The sequence below is a fragment of the Mustela erminea genome, chromosome 1 (genome assembly GCF_009829155.1).
Source record: "Mustela erminea isolate mMusErm1 chromosome 1, mMusErm1.Pri, whole genome shotgun sequence".
Lineage (NCBI taxonomy): Eukaryota > Metazoa > Chordata > Mammalia > Carnivora > Mustelidae > Mustela > Mustela erminea.
This window is the reverse complement of record NC_045614.1, coordinates 108,334,631-108,355,622: the sequence shown is the minus strand read 5'-3', so window position 1 is coordinate 108,355,622 and position 20,992 is coordinate 108,334,631. Positions and strand designations below refer to the sequence as shown.

Sequence of the window (20,992 nt, the reverse complement as noted above, 5' to 3'; positions counted from 1 at the left end):
ACTTTTTGGTGTCCTTTCTCACATGGATCACACACAGAACAACTACCAGCGCGGTCCGCCTTAGGAAAAGGGCACTGTAAATACTACGGAGAGAAAGCCACTCCCATATCCATTCCTTCTCTAAGGCCAGAAACTGAAGGGTAAAATGCACACATTTTAAAATACTATGATAGTCAAACAAAGCAGGTCTGCTGGTTAATTCAGGGATAGGTCTCTGGTTTACCATCATCTAAATAAAGCATTCTAATTGTTTGTAATTCAGAGAAATGGTCATTACGTGGTTCCCCAAATTAAAAGTCTCAGCAATTTAGTGAAGAATAGATACAGGTTCTGTGGCAGGAGATACTTGGAAGTCCAAGCAGCTGGTGTGAAGCTCAGAGCCTCAGTAGATAGCAAGGTCCCGACTCACAAAGAGAAAGAAAATAAGTTAAGTTCCCAAGGAGAAAGAAGATTGGAGACCGATAACTTGAAACAGGGAAAAGACTGGAGCTAAGGTCCTGAACTGGTTTAACTCAGAGTGGTTAGCTGGAAACGTGGACCTTGGCACCTGTTACTACCGTTGAACTGCAAAAGGAGTGGAGGAAATTTGGATCCAGGGAATAACAGCAGAGCAAGTGGCAAAAATTGGCTCTATCCTAAGTCAATTATATGTGAGTTCGAAGAGCAAAGCAGTTTAGGAGTGCAATTTGGTCAAATTGCATCACCCCTTCCTGATTGGAAACCCTTTGGTTTGGGATTGCATCAGAGTAAAATCTGTATGCCAAAACAACAGAGGTTCTGGCTGGAGCAGACAGAAAATGTGGGCTGAGGGTCATCCTTACCCTGCAAGCCAGCAAAGCTTTATATAAAAGCTTTTTTGAACATTTTCTGCATGTGATTCAAGCCATTTAGAAATTCAGGCTTGGGGATTATTTATCTCAAGAGTTCAATTAGTTAAACAGCATTAGGAACTTCTGGATATCATCAAGATGGCCCCCACAAAATACAATCTGTAAATATGACACATGTCATGAAATGACCCAAAACCAGAGTAAAAATCCACACTAAAAATAAAACAGGCAGGAGTAGAATGAATGTTACAGAGGGAAATTTATGAGAGTAATTGATCTCTTGGTCATTAGGCAAGATATCTATTGATATTTTTTCTTATATCCGTTTCAGGTAAGTGCATCTGCCAACCTTTTTTTCCCCCCTCCCTATTACAAAATGTCCAGCCAGAAGGAGCCAAAATAACTGAGCAAATAATGAAGATGACAGTGGGAATTACCCCAGGGTACTGTTAACATAACATGTGCTCAGAAATACCGAGGACGCAGCAGTTTTCATGCCAGCTACCCAAACTGATCTTACTAAATTCTCAACAATTGCACTGAGATAGCTTTTGACATTCGGTGGTGGAGTTTTCTTATTTTAAACACCATTATTCATGGAATGAGCATGAGAATACCTGGTAATAATTCCGCATTGTTGAGTTCCAGTCTATCTCTGAGATATGATTAGCATCGGAGTTGAGGATAATGAACTTGAAACTCTAGGAACTTCAGGCTCAGCTCCAGACTGCTTACCGTTTTCCCCTTAGGATACATACCTGTTTTAAAAGGGATTTTTTTCCACTAGTATTTGATCTATAATTAAACTCCATAGCAGAGCTCTGCAAAGATCTCTGGACTTTGGAGTCAGAGAGCAGGGATAACAACCCCAGCTTTGAACTAAATTCCTCTCTGCCTCACCTTGGCAAGCACTTAGCACAATGCTCAGGTGATCAAAAAGCCTTTTCTCATTACCTGAACCCATATATCTCTTCTGCCCCAGCCCAGCCTCTCAGTACTCCCCATCACATTACCTTGCTTTATTTCCTTTATAGCATTGATCACTACCTAGAATTCGTTGTCCTATTATTTATTCCCTTGCATTAGAATATTAACCCTAACTGGGCAGAAACCCCTTTGGTCTGATCTACTCTTGTATCCCCAGCAGCTTCTGTCAAATAATAGATGTTAATAAGTAATTGTCAACAACTATTACATAATTTAAACCACTCCTGCTTCAGACCCAAATATTCTCTTCCTTCTTCAAACACTTAGACTTCATTATCACAAGCTAATAAAGCAACCAAATGAAGTTGTTGATACATAGTAGTAAAAGATTTCAATGTTTCTGAAGTAGATGGTATTATATCTGGAAACATTCATTGAGATCCTATGTATTCTAATGGTAGGATAGATGAAGGAGACGTAGGCTTCCCTAGAAGACTATAAATTACAGTTTAGTGAGGAGTGAGAGAGAATGGAGCAGCAGGCTTGTAGACAAATTACAATATAAAACAAATACTGTATAATAGAATTACAGACAATGAGAAAAGTAGGAATTTCTGTCAGGCAGATGTCAGGTTGCAAAAGTAATTTTATTCTAGGAAAGCTTACACAAAATAATGACGTATGAGCATGGACTTGAAAACTAAAGAAAGAGAAAGAACTATTTTCCCCAGAATTCACAACATGAACAAAGATACGAAGCAAAATCTTCCTCACGTTTTTGAGGGAAAGGTACTGATAAATGAGACAGTAGGGTGGTTGGTGGTTTGGTCATGACAGACCTTGTTTACAGGACTGAGTTAAAACTTTTCTAGTTTTTGGAAGTCAGGAAGTACCTCATTCTATTTCTTTTTTTTTTTTTTTTTTTTTCCAGCATAACAGTATTCATTATTTTTGCACCACACCCCGTGCTCCATGCAATCCGTGCCCTCTATAATACCCACCACCTGGTACCCCAACCTCCCACCCCCCGTCCCTTCAAAACCCTCAGATTGTTTTAAAAGTGGTGATGCAACATGGGGGCTTAAGTGGGTAGGAGAAGAATAAATGAAACAAGATGGGATTGGGAGGGAGACAAACCATAAGTGACTTTTAATCTCACAAAACAAACTGAGGGTTGCTGGGGGGAGGGGGTTTGGGAGAAGGGGGTGGGATTATGGACATTGGGGAGGGTATGTGCTTTGGTGAGTGCTGTGAAGTGTGTAAACCTGGTGATTCACAGACCTGTACCCCTGGGGATAGAGTATTATGCCTCCATCAGAAAGGATGAATACCCAACTTTTGTAGCAACATGGACGGGACTGGAAGAGATTATGCTGAGTGAAATAAGTCAAGCAGAGAGAGTCAATTATCATATGGTTTCACTTATGTGTGGAGCATAACAAATAGCATGGAGGACATGGGGACTTAGAGTGGAGAAGGGAGTTGGGGGAAATTGGAAGCGGAGGTGAACCATGAGAGACTATGGACTCTAAAAAAAAAAAATACCTCATTCTATTTCTGATAGTTCCAAAGAAATTTCTAAAATATCTGTCATATAAAAGTAAGCAGATAACATGGGAATCTGTCCATACCTGGATATTGCAAGTTAATTTTCAGAAAGTGTGTCCTAGAAGTGTAAGCCTGAGAGATACTTTCAGACCTAAGCATACTCAGGATTTGGTGGATACCCTCTGTTTCTATCCAATGAAAATAAGATTTTTGAGGCTTTTTTCCAAATTTATAAGAAAGGTAATTAATTTTTTTTTTCCATATGGCACTGACGAGAGGATGGAATTAAGACTAATGGAAGCACATTAAGATTTTCACTCAATCCAAAGGCTCTAAGAATTAAATTTCCATCTGAATCATGGTCTGGTCTGGGTAGTATTAGTAAGGATTCCATCCCAAAATATGGACACATGGGAGATGAAATAACACTTTTCAAAAATAATTTATGGAAATTCGTGTGTCAGATCATGAGTTGATGAGATGACCTTCTAAATTCTTTCCAATGCTGGTATTGGAAAATACCATTAATATAATATATATATATATATATATATATATATATATATATACCATTTATAATACCATTTATATACCATTAATATGTATTTATATAACATCAAAGTCTATTCAAGTCATCAAGTAGTTTAAAACACCAATATCAGGTGCTGAAAACGAAAAGATAAATATGACACAGTCTGGCATTAAAACATAATGCTTAAAGCCTATCATGTTATCTCTGCTTTTCACACATATAAGTCAGGTTCATGGCTCAGCTGCCTGGCTTACCCGGCTATTTGCGGGATGATAGATCACTGTGATCACCACATAGAAATCAATTGTTTTTTTGTTTGCTCCATTGATAGCTCCAAGATACACAGTGGAATTAGCATGTGGTTTTGGAGCCACAGTCCTGCTGGTAGTGATTCTCATTGTTGTTTACCACGTTTACTGGCTGGAAATGGTCTTATTTTACCGGGCTCATTTTGGAACAGATGAAACCATTTTAGGTGAGTAACAAAAGCTTCATCTAAATACCTTCTTCTACGGTCATTTTCAGAAAACATGTTGCCTCGATAAAAGCTAGAATAACTGGGAGATTTAATCAAACTATCTTTGGTTTCAGCCCTTACTATTAAAAATTCTTCTAATATATATTATTTTGCTTTCTTGGTTCAATATTTGTTTAGTCTAGATTAGCCTATCCAAATAGCAATATAATTTAAAATTTATTTTTATAAAATTTATATATACTTACATAATTTAAAATTTTCTAGTGGTCATAGTAAGAAAAGTAAAAACAAAGTGAAATTTACTTTAATCATATATCTTATTTAACCCAATGTATTTGACATATTATGATCTTAGCATATCATGCATATTTAAAACCTAATGGCGATATTTTAGTCTTATTTTTTGGTATTCAAAATCTCACAATTTAGCCTTTGTTGTATTTTAAACTGAAAGCCCATCTCCATTCAGACCAGCTGCTTTGCAAGCGTCCGAGCGCTACGTGTAGCTGTGTTTGCTGTAACTAGACAGTGCAGGTCCACACTTTTTGTACTTAAAGAGTAGTCCAGGCACCAGCAACGTCGGCATCACATGGGAGCTTGTTAAAAGGAGAATCTTAAGCCTAATGCCTGTGTTCTGAGTCAGGAATCTACATTTTGACATGATTCCCAAGTGATTAAAGGGCACATTGACGTTTTGGAAGCACGGTGCGAGTGTAAATTTGCCTGGTGACAAGGAAGGAACAATTAAACATACTGATTCTTAGACTCCTCCCATAAAGATTTCCAGCCCGTCGGTTTGTGGAAGAGACAAAGAACCTATATTTTTACCGAGAGTGATGTTTATAATTAGGCACCTTTGGGAAAGATGGGTTTATGGAATCTGAGTCTATTTTTAATTGCAGTTATTTTCAGGTATAAATAATTTAGAGCCTTTCTAAAAGTTTTTCTCCATTTATAATTCTAATGTATTAGTAGTGACAAACTAGGGTGGGAACCATAAATTCTCTGTATGGTATTAATTGCCAACATCTATGATTGACTATTTGTGTCCTGATTATGTTAATTCATAGTTGAATGAGCCAAACCTCATTAATTCTCCACTATAAAAACAAAACTTAGTGATGTGAGAGTAGAAGACATATCAGATAAAATTTGCAATTACACCTTAAAATAGTCATTTTGCCTGGAGACCTGTCACCAGTGGGAAATCACACTGGAATCTGTCAGATAATTCATACATGCAAGAAAGTTGAAAATGTCTAATATGCACAAGTTCAATTTAAGAAAAAATGCAGTACAATTAGGAAATTTTTCTAATATATATTGGATCTCTCTTCCTTTTGCTAGATGGGAAGGAATATGATATTTATGTATCTTATGCAAGAAATGCTGAGGAAGAGGAGTTTGTGTTACTGACCCTCCGTGGTGTCTTGGAGAATGAATTTGGATACAAGCTGTGCATCTTTGACCGTGACAGTCTACCTGGGGGAAGTAGGTATTTCTCATGAGTACAGGTGATGCCACCTTTCATGCAAAGGGAATCCTTAGTTTGGGATCATGTGTGAGAGTCATGGTCGGGTTCTGTGTTGGCATCATTGGATACTGAATGTTCAGGTGTTTGATGTAATGGAGACTTCTTTAGGAATGAAATTAACTTGTGAGTTATAGATGATTGAGGTGCCATTTATGGTACTAGAATAGTTCCCCTTGTAAGCTTTAAGAACTCCAAGACAGAAAAGTGTAGGTGCATGGTGGATTAGGACTCTATAAAATGCCTCAGTTTTAAATGTTCTGCTTAGGGACGCCTGGGTGGCTCAGCTGGTTGAGCAGCTGCCTTCGGCTCAGGTCATGATCCCAGCATCCTGGGATCGAGTCCCACATCGGGCTCCTTGCTCGGTGGGGAGCCTGCTTCTCCCTCTGCCTCTGCCTGTCATTCTGTCTGCCTGTGCTCACTCTCTCTCCCTCTCTCTCTCTGACAAATAAATTAGATCTTTAAAAAAAATTTTAAAAAAATGTTCTGCTTACACACATTTAGATTTTTAGAAAGTTTAAGCTAACCTGCATTAATTTCCCTTGTGTTTTTTTTTGGGGGGGGGGAAGCAAACATTGAGTTTAAACAACACTTATACAAAGACTGAGGTTTACTTGCTTTTACTAAGAATGAGTTTGTGAAGAGAATGCATGGCATCTTTCTTGATAGTACTCACTGATAATAATTAGATTATTTCCCTGTGACATTTGCTAATTTCCTTTTCCTCACTTTTATTTTCTAGCAAGCCAATGCCATTTAAATCCCCCCTTTTCTTGGGTCTGTTTCCTTTCTACCAGCTCATACATTTGAGATGTAGTTTAAAATTTTTAAAAAGCCAGTATATTCTAGAAACTTGAATTGCTGAATGTTTTCAGCAATAAAAGTGCATCTCAAATTTTTAAGTCCACCCGGTAATATACAAAGTGATGTTCCATTTCACTCTGTTTTAATAAATACATAATAGCATTCCTATACTCACTGTTAAACTTTGTGCTGTTGAAATGCATGTAATGTGTTTAATCCTCAGCAAAACAAACTAATTTTCCTCCCCTCCAATCCTTTTTGTGTTCATCATTTCAGATGTTCTAAAAATGTTATATGGATAATGGAGATATAAAATAGACTTAAATGTTTATTCTCATTCCGAATTAGCTGGACCACTTATTTTATCTCCTCAGCCATTACCTAGAAGTCCATCATGTTAGTGTTCTACAGTGGCTGTCTCTCTCAGTATTATTTTGCCCGGAAATGGTGACATGATTATACAAGTTAAGGGACAAATTCCATTCACTTTAAAACTTAAAATCCTAAGTCACTCTTTCATCCATTTACTCGTTCGTTCCGCCACTCGACAAATACTTAGTACAGTGTGAAGTTTATAGAAAGACAAACAGTTTAACAACAATGACCCTCCAAAAGGGGTTGATAATGCTTTGAAGAATTCAAGTTCTACGTAATTACTCTTGCATCTTGCTTCTGATGGTAGATCCTTGTGATCTGCCTTCTCCCTGCTGCTCTTCGTCCTCTTTGCCTCTGGGCCTCTGTCCATGCTCACACGTGGTCGGCCTCCAGCAGGTGATTACTGATTCCTGGATTCTCCTCCAGGCTGCACATGGAATTTTAATTGCAAGTCTTTCCCCTTTGCCTCTGTACCTGTGAAGAGGGAGGAGCAGAACGACTGCTTTGAGGAGTACTGTAAGCCATGAAATAGCTTTCCACAGCACTAGTGCATTCCCTGGAATTGGCTTCTATTGGAATCCCAGGTAAAAGATTATACCGTCCTGGATAAGCAGCCTTGAGGAGATGGATTATTTCCAAGAATTTGGTGATGGGAACTAACCAGAGCCCATGACAACAGAATAAAATTACACTGAATTTCCATTTTCTCTGTTTCTTCTTCTTCTTTTCTGACCTGAGGAAAGCATTTGCCTGTTAGTGAAGGCAGACATATCAGCTAGCAGCCTACTGAAACACGTGTCTTCATAGTAATGAGAGGAGTTTAAGGAGAAAGATGTAGGAAATAATTTAGGCTCTAGAACAGAGAGCAGAATAGAAAGCTGAGCTGAGAATGTGATGCCAGCCAAAATGCCATTCAGTTGGCTAGATTTTTTTTTTTTTAAAGTTCCTATTCTAAGGACATAGTGATACCAGTCTGAGTCAGGTAGGAGTCCGGCAGCAGAGAGGGATTTTCAGAAAATGAATGTTCCTACTCTTGCTTTCCTCCGTTAGTGAGAAATGGATTTCCATGATTTTGCCTCTATAATGATTATCTTCTTGAATAGCCACTGGCATGAGAGAGTAAATACATGGGTATTTTGGGGGAGAAGGGGCTTAAGAGCTGATTTGGCTGGGCTGCAGCGTGCCACGTGGTTTGAGGAAATTGATAGCTGTTCAACCCATCTGTTTCTCATAATGATTTTGAGGACCAGGGTTATAGGAGTATACTTGGCTTCATGCCTGTTTGGAATTTTTTGGGGGGTTAAATATATGCATACAGTTTTCAGTATCTTGGAGGAGTGTGGCATTTATTTGACAGAGTAAGTGGGTCCAAGGATTACGTCGTTGCAAATGTTCTTGGTAAAAGTTTCATCCCAATTCCCAGGCTGTTACCCTAAGTTTCCTACACTTCCCTACACTACACTCAAGCCCCAGGCTTTTGGGGAGTTCTTGGCCAACACTAATCCCCACGGTGTTTTCTTTCTCAGTTGTCACAGATGAGACCTTGAGCTTCATTCAGAAAAGCAGACGCCTCCTGGTTGTCCTAAGCCCCAACTACGTGCTCCAGGGAACCCAAGCTCTTCTGGAGCTCAAGGCTGGCCTAGAAAACATGGCCTCTCGGGGCAACATCAACGTCATTTTAGTACAGTACAAGGCGGTGAAGGAGACGAAAGTGAAAGAACTGAAGAGGGCTAAGACGGTGCTCACGGTCATTAAATGGAAAGGGGAGAAATCCAAGTACCCACAGGGCAGGTTCTGGAAGCAGCTGCAGGTGGCCATGCCAGTGAAGAAAAGTTCCAGGTGGTCTAGGAGTGGCGAGCAGGGTCTCTCCTATTCATCCTTGAAAAATGTATGAAAGGGACAATGAAATGGGTAAAAAGAACCAAGGGCACTCCGGGAAGGAAGAGTACCCTTTCTTTACTCCCAACTTGATGTTTCACAGACAGAACAGAATTCTGTCAAAGCCTCCCCATAGGGACACATTCAGGGTGACTGTATGACTGGTCGTTCTGCTTCCTCAGGCAATGCTGTGGTTTAGAATGGCTGCGCCACCAGTCCGTCACCAGGGAATGACGTCACTATGTTCTTCGCAGGCAAAGACTTGGTTGATGTGAATTTCCTCTTTCTGCATCCTCTGCCCCTGTTCCCGCATCTCTGTCCCCTCTTTCTCTCTCATTGTTTATAATCTTAACATTGTGGGGCAGTCTTTTGCTGTGGATTTCAAGACCCCTTAAAGATAACTTACCTTTTGACAAGGTCATTATGGGTTTCCGAGTCATTAAAAAGATGATCGGTGCCCAAATTCATTTGAGCTGATGACAATGAGCCCTTCTGCTCATTCTGCTGGGCACTGTCCTGTTGCAGCCAGACTGACACCCACATAGGACGGTACGAAGCGGTGTAACTGAAAGTGTTCCTTATGACGGTTTGAAAGGGGCTACCTGCATTTTCTCCTACCAAATCCCTTATGCCCTCCATCTCGGTCATCGATGTCACATTTGTCAACTTGAAATACATACCGTATTTTTCTTTATTTCAGTAAACTCCTGGATATCTGTAGGTCGACCCATACTTGTCATTTCATCTTCCCTATCTACTGTACCTTGTATCAACCGCTTAGAGTTTGCAGATGGCTCTACACTTGGTTCAGTCTGACAGGAAGCTTCTAATGGTGCTAAGAGAGAGTGAAATAACAGCAAAATGCTTTTAGGGCATTTTCTGGCTTGTGAGAAAAGCACAGAACAGGGCGTTCAGCAATTTGTCTTTTCATCTCAGCCTTGCTAATGTGAATATTAGAAAAGTGATTTCTCCTCACGTGTTCTGTCTCTCCACTGTAAAATGTGGAAGTTAGACTCAGTGACCTTGCAAGTTGCTTTTGGCATTAATACTCTAAGAGAATTAACTGGACCACCCAGTATTTTCCATATTTTATTCACTGGTATAGTTAATACACTCAGTCCAAACATGTCAGTCTCTTCCATGAAACTTGTTTTACTTTAAGTAAAATCTTAAGACTTGGAAAAGTGAAAACTAAGTCCAGAGTTTACAGAGTGCTGAATACCTGCCGTGTACACACACACACACACACACACACACACACACACGTATGTGTATGTACATACCAACGAATCTTGGATGTATATATCTACATTGTATGTAGATCTATACACATGTTGATTGTATATGTTTGTACATATGTATGTATGCATTTGTGTGTGTATATATACATGCACACACCCTTATATACACATACATGTGACTTTAAATAGCTATTGGCACAATATTACAAACCACCGGGACTCTCATCCAGTTTTTAAGTTACGTTTTTACTGTAATTCTTTTGTGTTTCCTGTACATTATTTGTAAAATCACAACTCACAGAGTAGTCGTTGTTAGTTCTCACCTTCCCTAAATTAGTAGGAATAACTTACTGCTGCTACATTTGGTCTGGGTGCAGTGGAATCGTTGGACACAGAGCTTCTGTGGTCACTGCTGAGCAGTACCAGTCCCCTGGCATTAATTGATCATCTACTATGTTGCAAGCATACACTCTTAGAAACTAAACTATGGTAATCTCAGTGTTCAACTACTAGGGAGATAAATCTCTCTTCGGACTGTTAAGTAGTGGAGAAAAGGAAAATAAAATACTTATAAATAAGGCTGAGCATCCTGTGAAACACCATAATTCATAATTTAAGGGAACCCTTATCCCAGCATTATGAATGTTGATAACCAATTCTAAAACTATCTCCTGCATTTAAGTATCCTTCATCAGTGTTAAAGCCCATAATAAATCATTTCTCTATAGTGAAAATATCATTTTAAATTGAAGAAAAGAAAAACTTCGTGAATTCCTGACTATAAAACTATGGTATGGAGTCATTCTTGGATTTTTTTTTTTTTTCTTTGTAATGCTTCTCTTTGCTACAAACCACAATTACTCCTCCTGTTAACTCTTCATCCTCAAGACCAGAGGAGGGCTGACTCCAGATAAGCTTTGAATATCAATTGCATGAGCTTTAGGTAATGGGGAACTGTCCCATCACAAGGCAGACATTCTCTTGCCATTGCTGCATTCTTTTGCACTTTTGGATTCAATATTTATCCCAAATGCTTTTGGGTACCCCTAGAAACTTTTTGATATTACTTTTCCTATTTATCTATTGATCTTTGATATTGAACTTTTCCAAATGCTAAAATCTAAAGATCTCACATCTAAATGATACATTTTGTCTCATTCTTAGAGAATTTTGTTTCGAGGTTTTATTTGTTCTCATTCTTAAGAAAATTTTGTTTCAAGGTTTTTTTGTTTGTTTTAAGTCCCAGAAGATATCTGTTAAGAAATTTTTGAGGGAGATGAAGAAATATAATTTTGAGAGCAAGGAAAAATTGCTCCATAATATTAAAAAAACTATCCCTAATGCTTAAAAAAACCTTATTGGTTCCAGGTATATGATATAAAGATCTTCTGCACCCAAGTTAACAAAGAACCATGACATATAAAGTGTCTAATTATACAATCGTATAAAATTTATTTGATTATCTTTTATGTTGTAACGTAGGTGATTCCCTAGGATTCTAATAAACGAGCATTCCATTGTATTGGGAAACAAAAGCATCACTCCACTTGCTAATTATCCATTTATTTCTATAGGTTTTAATATTTTAAGATTATCTTATTATCTTTTTTATTTTATTCATAAACTTTTGTATTTTCCATTTTCCATTTGATTTGTAAATTTGTTTATTTTAAAAATAAACCATTTATTTTCAGATTTGAATTTTATTTTGTGCATGTGTTTTATGTCTTTATTTTCATGTTTGGGCATAAGAAATGAGAGTAAGAAGAATTAATGATACACATAAAAAGAAATGTTAGAAGCTACATCAATTAAATTTCTCTTTCTGACTGAAATCTGAGAAAAATGGGAATTTTATATCAAGAACTTTTTTTACATGTGAATAAAAGTTATTTAAATAAAATTAATTGTTCTAGTGTGCCAGATGTGTGTGTGTGTGTGTGTGCATGTGTGCCTGTGCATGTATGTGTATGTGTGTGTTTGTGTGTGTATGGAGACAGAGGACAAATAACAGAGCAGCTAAAAGAGAGCAATGGGCTAGGAGATTAAATGTTGCAGTAGTATTTTTTATTCACATGTATTTTAAAGTAAACAGACAGAATTTTTAAAATTTATTATTCACTTATAAATCCACTTATAAATCCATATTAAGGTGATTCTTTAAAGTTACCATGAAGAACTGATTCAAATTCAATTAACATCAGCCCTACATTAATATTGTGTTCACTAGATTTAACCAAAGTGATTAATTCAAATGTCTACAATCTGTAGACATTTACATATTGATATTTTTAATTTTTAACCATCCTGTAAGTTTACTCTTATTTTATGCATTTTATGGATGTATGATTTGCTGCCCTTGCATACATCAATAACCTACCAGAGAACAAAACTACAGTTCTAGTTTTCCTCTAGGCGAATTCCAGAGAGATTATGACTTAAAGGCAGGAGTATTCTAGAGCATTGATGAATTCTAGATCAGAAAACATGACTTCAAAATTAATTTAGTGTCACACAAGACATCTGGTCTCATCAGTCTATAGCCACACCTTCCTTTTTTGAACCCAACAGAATAAATGACCCAGTTTATGTCTCCCTCTCTGAATAATCTTCAGTATTGAAACATAACAATTCACATTCTCAACTGCAGTTTTACAATATGAAAAGTATTAAAATAGGCCATAAAGGAGGCAGCTTCCTTCAAAATAATGTGTGAAGATCCCTAGGTATAGCCCATTCCTCCAAATGATAAGCATCTTCTCCATCACATTCCTCAATGTTATTGAATTCCACTACTCATATCTGTTTCTTTAGCATTGCCCTATTTCAAATGAAAATTTTACATTTTCAGGATGGGGTGCCAATAATTAGAAAAACACACACAGAGTCTTTCTTTAGAAGATCTAGGACAGCATTTTATTTTCAACAGTGATATCCCCATTGGACAGAATATACATTGTCTTAATGTGACTATTTTGAAGTAAAATGCACAATACACACACATGAACACACATACAATTTGAGTGCACAAAGTTCCTTTTGGTGAAATCCATCCACGCTGCCTTAAGGTTATATCGTATTTCGCATGAGACAGGAAGAGCAGTAGATATTCTACTTGTACATTCTCTGGTTTATGAAAGGCAAGTACAAAAGTTCTCAGTAGGACTGGGACAAAGAAGTGTCCAACACACACACACGCACACACACGTGCACGTGCACACACACACAGGCTTTGAAGATAAATAAAACTTTAGATTTATCTTTTAAGATCAAAGTAAAAATTCTCTAAAACTACTTCACACTTTTGACAAAACTAGTTAAAGGATCCTCAAAATTGAGCACATGTCTCTTCCAATTACCCTTCAAATTCATGTTAAATTTACTAATTGGAAAGAACTAATCTGGCAAGGAGCACAGTTCTTTTACTCTCTCAAATTCATAATGATCAACATTCACTGCAAACTTTCAGCTTGTCTTCACAGACTAGAAGGTCTCTCCATCACTGTTTCATCACTGGCCCCAAAAGAGTAGGTACTCAACCTCCTTGTCTGTCTGCACCTGTTTTCAGCATTGTCAATGGATGATTTACACATTTGGAAATCCTTTCCTTCAGAAAATCACATTGTTTAATTCCTTAAATCTCGTGATGAGCTAAGAATTACATTTATCTCTGGGACTTTCCATAGGAATCTGGCCAAATCCCCCTCCGTACCTATTAAAAGTTAGTGCTTTGTCAGAAGTCTTAACTAATTGATACCTGCCCATTGTCTGTTGTTACCCCTTTAATTGATTTTTAATCCAATTTTTTACACTTATACATGAAAAAAAGGAGAGAGATTTTAGTTGATAACAAAATCAATACTATGAACTGTCTGATGTTGTGTCCAAAATTTTAAGAATCAAAAGATCTAACTGTGGTTTTTAGGAGATGGTAATTCCCTATTGCTCTTTGCTGATCAGACTATGTCTGGAGCATTGTGTTGAGGCCAGTTCAAAGTATTACTCTCAGGAAATACTATATAAATTGAATGCTACTCAGAGGAAAATGATAAAAGTGGAGGAAGAGACTTGATACCATGTCTTATGGGGAATAAGATAAAAATTCTAAAGTTGATCCTAATCTAAAAATGAGAAGAAAATACAGTGAGGTAAAAATAGTTGTGAAATATTTTAAACATGTGAAAATATCAGATCTAAGACCACCAGGTAAAATTGGCAGGGGAGAATATTTCAAAAAATTAATTTACAAACAGGTGAAATTAACTGATTTTAGAGGTGGTATATTCCTTATCTATGAAGGTAGCAGAGACTTGGCAATCATTGATAAGAGTGGTGTTTAAGTGAGATTCATTAACTGGGTAGATTACTTAACACTGAGATCCTATATTCTTAAGTGTTTACTTACCGCTTCTTTGTAGGATGGACAATGATGAACTACAGCTTATGTAAAGTTTCACTAGGCATTGTCCTATCTTTCCATTTTCCTGTAGATACAGTGGAAGCAGTCTTTGACTTCATTCAGAGAAGCCGAAGGATGATTGTTGTCCTCAGCCCAGACTATGTGACAGAAAAAAGCATCAGCATGCTGGAGTTTAAACTGGGTGTCATGTGCCAGAACTCTATTTCCACCAAGCTTATTGTGGTTGAGTACCGTCCCCTTGAGCACCCACACCCAAGCATCCTGCAGCTGAAGGAATCTGTGTCTTTTGTGAGCTGGAAGGGAGAAAAGTCCAAACATTCTGGCTCTAAATTCTGGAAGGCCTTGCGGTTGGCACTTCCCCTGAGAAGTCTGAGTGCCAGCTCTGGCTGGAATGAAAGCTGTTCTTCCCAGTCTGACATCAGTCTGGACCATGTTCAAAGGAGGAGAAGTCGTTTGAAAGAGCCCCCAGAACTCCAGGGCTCAGGGAGAGCATCAGGCACCTCTCCAGCCCCAGACATGATGTCCAAGCACAGAGGGAAGTCCTCTGCAGCCTGTCGCTGCTGTGTCACCTACTGTGAAGGAGAGAGTCACCTTAGGAGCAAGAGCCGGGCAGAGATACATACCCAGCCCCAGTGGGAGACACACCTCTGTAAGCCTGTTCCCCAAGAATCAGAAACTCAATGGATACAAAATGGCACCAGATTGGAGCCCCCTGCTTCCCAGATCTCAGCCCTTGCTCTTCACCATTTTACGGATTTATCCAATAACAATGACTTCTATATCTTATAATTACCATGTGGTGGGTGGTGGCTGCTATCTATCTATACCAGCCCTCTTTGTGCTATGAACCTATGGGAGTAATTGACATTTTTATCATCTAATGGACTACCAGACTGTGTCCCCTTTATTGATTTTTAAAAACTATTTATTTCTAGGAGACAAAAGACCTGAGGACCCGAATCCAGAATTATTGCTTCTAATGGCCTCAGAAGAGCACACTCTTCTTGGGCCCTAGAAGGTCAGTATGTGAAAGTTGCCTAAAGTCTGATCCTCTATCTTGCCCAATGGTTTCATACTGAGCAAAGAATTTAAATATGTTTCCTTTGAGTTTGTTGATCAATGTCATATTATGAGTCAGTCAGGTATACTTGGGCTATGACACTTACAGGGTATGTGTATCCCAAGAGAGCATTGTGGAAATGAGTTGATTGTGGTGGAAGCTGTAGGAATAAGCTCTACTAAAAACCTACAGCACATTTTTCTTGGAAGAACCAAACACACACACACACACACACACAGATACATGGTGTTCTGTCTCACTGTAAACTAGTGCTCTATAAACTGCCTAAAGTTGTTAGCATCAATAAAGTTATATTTTTATGTGATTTTATTTGTACTAACAAATTTTTACCTCTCTCTCCCCTCTTCTTTTTATGGCTCTTGAATTCATATCAGAAGAGTATTCCACTTCAGGAAATCAAGACTTGGTTTAGGTACTAGGAAAGTTCAAGGTGTCTCTTTAGTTTCTTTATAATGTGTGTGGAGGGGAGACTGGGGAAAGGGCAGAAAGAGAGAGAAAATATTTCAAATGAAATGGAAGTTTACACAAAAAAATCTCCTATTTTTAGAACTGAGAGCTGAAAAATTCAGTATTATTAGGGATTCAGTGTAGCATTTGGTGTGTGTAACCCTTTTTCACATTCAAGGTTCTGAGAAGGGATAGTCAGTCCAAGTGCCTACAAGAATCAGAAAGTAAGAAAAAAGAGAAAAGGGGGCTAGAAATAAGCATAATACACATGCTGTCCATCTAAGACCCATATGTATAGAGATAGGTATAGGTACATATTTCTTTACTTGAAACATCTTAACACAGTCATAAAAGGCACATGGCATTTGATCTGCCAGTGAGGGAGATAATAGAGATGATTGGACCTGTGGGTAATTGAAGAATATTCCTTACAAAGGAAGCAACCTCTACCCAGTTCCATCATGATAGTTTTCACTCAGTCCCATTGTTGGCAGATTGTCCAGTTTTTCAGAAGAATCTAAAAAATAAGGTTTGTAAGTAGTCTCTCAATTATGGGATGTCTTAATCTTAAAACAAAAGAAAAAAAAAAAACAACAACCAAATCACATGAACATGTAGTCAACCTGAGGGCCACCAGTTTGTAATTTCAGAACTGAAGTATTTACCCAAAGAGTATATATCTGAGTGGGAATTCAAGCATCTTTGGCAATACTGAGACTAGAGAACACAGACAGGACCTAAGGACATAATGGGAGACTTCTATTCCCTTCCCAAATCAAAAACATCTGAATCGTGTAAAAAAAAAAAAAGGCTGATCTGACCTACCACTTCACCAGAGGAGAAAAAATTCTGGAAAATAGTGTGCCCTCCATCTTCTCTGATGGAAGAGTGTGGGTCCCCTGAGTGGTGAGGTTGCTATAAGAAAATTAGAAGCACAATCTGCTTCCCCTGGATAGGAGCAGGATGAAAAGAGCAAAGTACCATACCAGACATGAGCAGTCACCTTTAATACGTTAGTGCTGGCTGCTAGTAAGCTGTGGCCCAATGAATGTCAACATTTTTCAGCCACTAATAGTGAAGGATGGGTGGAGAAAGAAGCCAGACATTCTGTTCCACTACTCCACTTGGAAAGAAAAGCAGAAAATCCCTTCTCTGTTGAAACAAACTATTATACCCCTTTCCTCTTGAAAGAAAAAGAGGTGGGAATAAGGACACCCCAGAGTAAATGTGACTCATCATGGAACTTGTAATTAGAAAATGATAGGACACCTTACCTGAATATCTTGTAGAAAACAATTGAGCACAATAGATATTCTATATTGCATTTCTTTATGAAGAGATTAATCCATCCTTGATGTGTGTTCAAGGATCTTCACTTGGAAGAGAGATAGCAGTTAGTTTCCCAATCTATTTAAATGGAGTAATGTATGTTGCTCCAAATCCTAAAAAGGGAGAGAATTTTTTTACCCATAATCAGTCTTATTCTGTATGAGCTCAGTGTCCCAACTACAAAATATCTTTGGAAAAATTGAGAAATACTTGTGTCATTTATGAATTATTTTTTGTGTGTGAAAAAAATAAAGGATAAGTGGCAACAGCATGGAAATTAAACATGGATTCTTATGAATGAGTAGCTAGATAACCGTGTTCTCAAAAGCTAAGTTAGTTTTGGTCAGTATCAATTTCCATTAACAATATATGGCCAGTATAAGCAGTGTAAAGTAATAGCTTTTGGCATTAGCTACCCAGGGGTCAGAAAAATAAAGGACCATACTTCTACTGTATGAAGAAAGGCTAGAAGGTTATGTTATTAGTCTCTGACCCAACATTCCATACTTGAGTGTAATATTCATTGCCATATATTTCAATGAGGCAAATGATAAGAAAATTTCCTCAGGGGTCATGCATATTCATAACTAATATGATATGATTGCAGGTTAAATGGATATCATTTACATAGGAATATTGCCTATTTAGGAGCAGGAGTTTTAAGTCAAGTAGAGATGAATGTGAGTATTGCTTCTCTCCTAATTATCTGTTTGACCATGGGCTCTCTGGGCCTCAATATCCTACAAGTTAAATGGAGATAATATTATTAACCTCACTGGGCTTTGTGGGCAATAAACGATATAATGCATGTAAGTGCATAGCACAGTGCCTGGAATATTATAAGTGCTTTTGTAAGTGTTGGTCAGTACTATTCCCATAGTGAAATCATGCTCATGGTTGCATAAACTTACATTTGTATCATGGTTTATGACTCACAAATTGATTTCATATGTATCACTTTTCTTTCCTTATCTTTCTTTTTTTTTTTTTTTTAACTCTCACAAAATGCACAAAAGCAGGAACGTATTAGCACATAGCAGGAACGTATTATCCAGGTTAAGTGACTTTCCTAATGACACTCAGCCAGTTAGCAATATGGTTGGGCCTCTGATCTAGGCTTCTGACACCTGATCCAGCACCAATACTGGAACTATTCCTATAAAATTAATGTGGAAGTATTTCTAATTGTAACTATTTAATTTGGACCATTATACATTCAAATCAACAAGTCAATTAATGTAAACCTACAAGCAGCTAATTAAATGTCATATCAAGTGTCTGATGTGTCATCTGGCCTTGTCATATTATGATTTTATATAATTAATTTTTAATATTATAACATTTACTTAAGAATTTTAAAGGTAGAACCATTTTTTTGTGTCTTCCAGACTTTATAATCAGGTTATAATTTTTTCCTCTCAAAATAAATTATTTGTATTTGTCTTAATGGAAAATAAAAATGTACCCACAATTTACCTTGAAAAACAAATTTAATCTTTCAGAAGTGATGATCTGCACTGTGAGTTCTAGTCACCATCTCTTATAACCAGTAAAACCTTGAATAATGTGTTCACTTCCACTTTGAAAAGTTGAAATGGTCGGTAAAACTAATAAGTGTGAAACTGCCATCATAATAAATTGGCCTAGTTATAAAGATATAAGAACACAGAAGGACAATCAATGGTTTAAAAATTTTTGTGTCTAAAAATTTGAGGGGCATCTTACAGCAGAGATCCTGGGACAAGTTCCTCCCCCACGGGAGCTGGTTTATTGGGTGCTGAACATTGTCTAGCAATCTGCTTTTTGATATTGTGCCCTTGATAATTCAGATAAGGTATTCCATGGGCCAACTACTACTTACAAGAATTCTTTTAAACCCTTCCCATATTTTTTATATTATTATTCAGGTTTAAGAGGAGAAAAGCTTTATTAGAGTCTGGTCCAGGGCTTCTCAAAATGTGTTCTTTGATGCATCCATATTGGAACCACTTTGAGTTCATGTTAAAATGCATATTTCTTGACCCATCCAAGAATAAATAAAATACCTCTAGAGTGGGGCAGATTTGCACTTGGAACAAACTTTCTGGGTGATTCTGATGCACAAAAAGTTTAAGAACCATTAATTTTATTTCTTTTTAACTCCTCTTTACCCTTGTAGGCTCTGATTTTCTCCAGCCAAGAAGGACTACAAATCATCCTTTTAACAAGGTGTTTGCAGGCAATAGATGAAAATACTAAGGCACACTTAGCCCTTGAGTTGCCTTGGCAGAGGAGACAATTAAGTAGAGGAGTGGTTGCTACAGTGTATTTCTAATATATGAAGCATCAAACACTGACATTTGAAACTGGTATGATTGCTGTGGTCATCACATGTATTAATCAGATTCAGATAAGCTATACTAAGTAACCCCAACACTTTAGTAGGTTTACATAACAAGACCTATTTCTTGTTTATGCTGTATGTCCAGATAGGGGCTTACATTTTTGTAGTTTTGCCATCTGAAATGTGTAGCTCCCTGCTATTCTACTTCAGCCTAAATATGAGACCACTCTCACTTACAATCCATTGGTCAAAACTAGCTGTGGCACAGATCTAGTCATAGGGAAGGCTGGAAAATGCATTTTTGTTGTGTTCCTGGGAAGAGAAAAATGAAATGGAACTTGGTGAACACATAGCATTGTCTTTGCCTAAGAATGAGATACTGAGATTGCCTGAAGAGGCAAGAGAACTACAACTGGAGTTATGTTACATACTTTGATAATGAAGAAACGGAATGATTCCTGCCAACACCCCACCACTACTTGCCAAGGTGTCAAGTCAGGTACTTATTTTAAAACTGTACAAAAATGAACAAGGCTTGTCACTAATTTTCATAAAGGAAAATTGTTGAAGTCATACATACATACAGCTCTTGGCTAAAGAAAATGTTTTTAAAAATTGGTAAGTTTCTGTATTTGGTTAATTTCCATTCAGTGGCTTTAGGTAGTTCTCTAAGAATGTGGTGCTCAAACCATCTGTCAATGAGCCATTTCATTTTTGAATATCCAGGGAACCTCAGAAGGATTGAAGACATTTAGAACACAGCAGAGCATGTAACACGGTTATTAGAAAGCCTCCCTTGATATATTTATCTGAAGAGCTAAATGGGGAATTTGAACTGAACATGCTAGAGCCTAGATGAAGGAAGAGACAAATGCTGCTGTGGGTATTATGAAGTCAGCTGCTATCTATGCATCTGCTCTCTCTACGATTTGGATTCTCTCTATTAAAGATTTGCATTTTTATGACTTGTCTAATGTTGTGCAGTATCATTTGGTCATGACGAAATCTCTCTTTGGTTTGGTGAAGATCAGGGCGGAGGGTGCCTTGTTCCATACTGACAAGTTATGATGCTGAACAAAGAAAAAGTTGGATTGCTTAGTTTGGTGAGGAGATTGTTGACACACAAAATTCTCTAGAGAGTAATTTATGAAGTTTTTCTCTTGGATAATACAAAACACTAATAAATATTTACATGGGGAAAAAATGGTGCTTTGAAATGGGTTCATAGAAAGAAAGCAGAAAGATTCC

General features: G+C 37.6%; 1 protein-coding gene across 8 annotated transcripts in view; it reads left to right on the top strand.

Moving 5' to 3' along the window:
• Positions 1-20,693, top strand: part of IL1RAP (interleukin 1 receptor accessory protein) — a 134,040-nt gene extending 113,347 nt beyond the window's left edge. The window contains exons 9-14 of one of the 8 annotated variants that reach the window (XR_004284354.1): positions 4,169-4,312; positions 5,663-5,806; positions 14,635-15,213; positions 15,500-15,582; positions 18,029-18,101; positions 19,580-20,682. Coding sequence is in view for 3 of the 8 variants with exons in the window: in XM_032337905.1 (XP_032193796.1) it covers positions 4,169-4,312; positions 5,663-5,806; positions 14,635-15,353 (1,007 nt within the window). In the remaining 5 variants the exon portion in view is untranslated. The other 7 variants (XR_004284352.1, XR_004284353.1, XR_004284351.1 and 4 more) reach the window with 7 other exon arrangements.
• Positions 20,694-20,992: the final 299 nt, after the last annotated feature.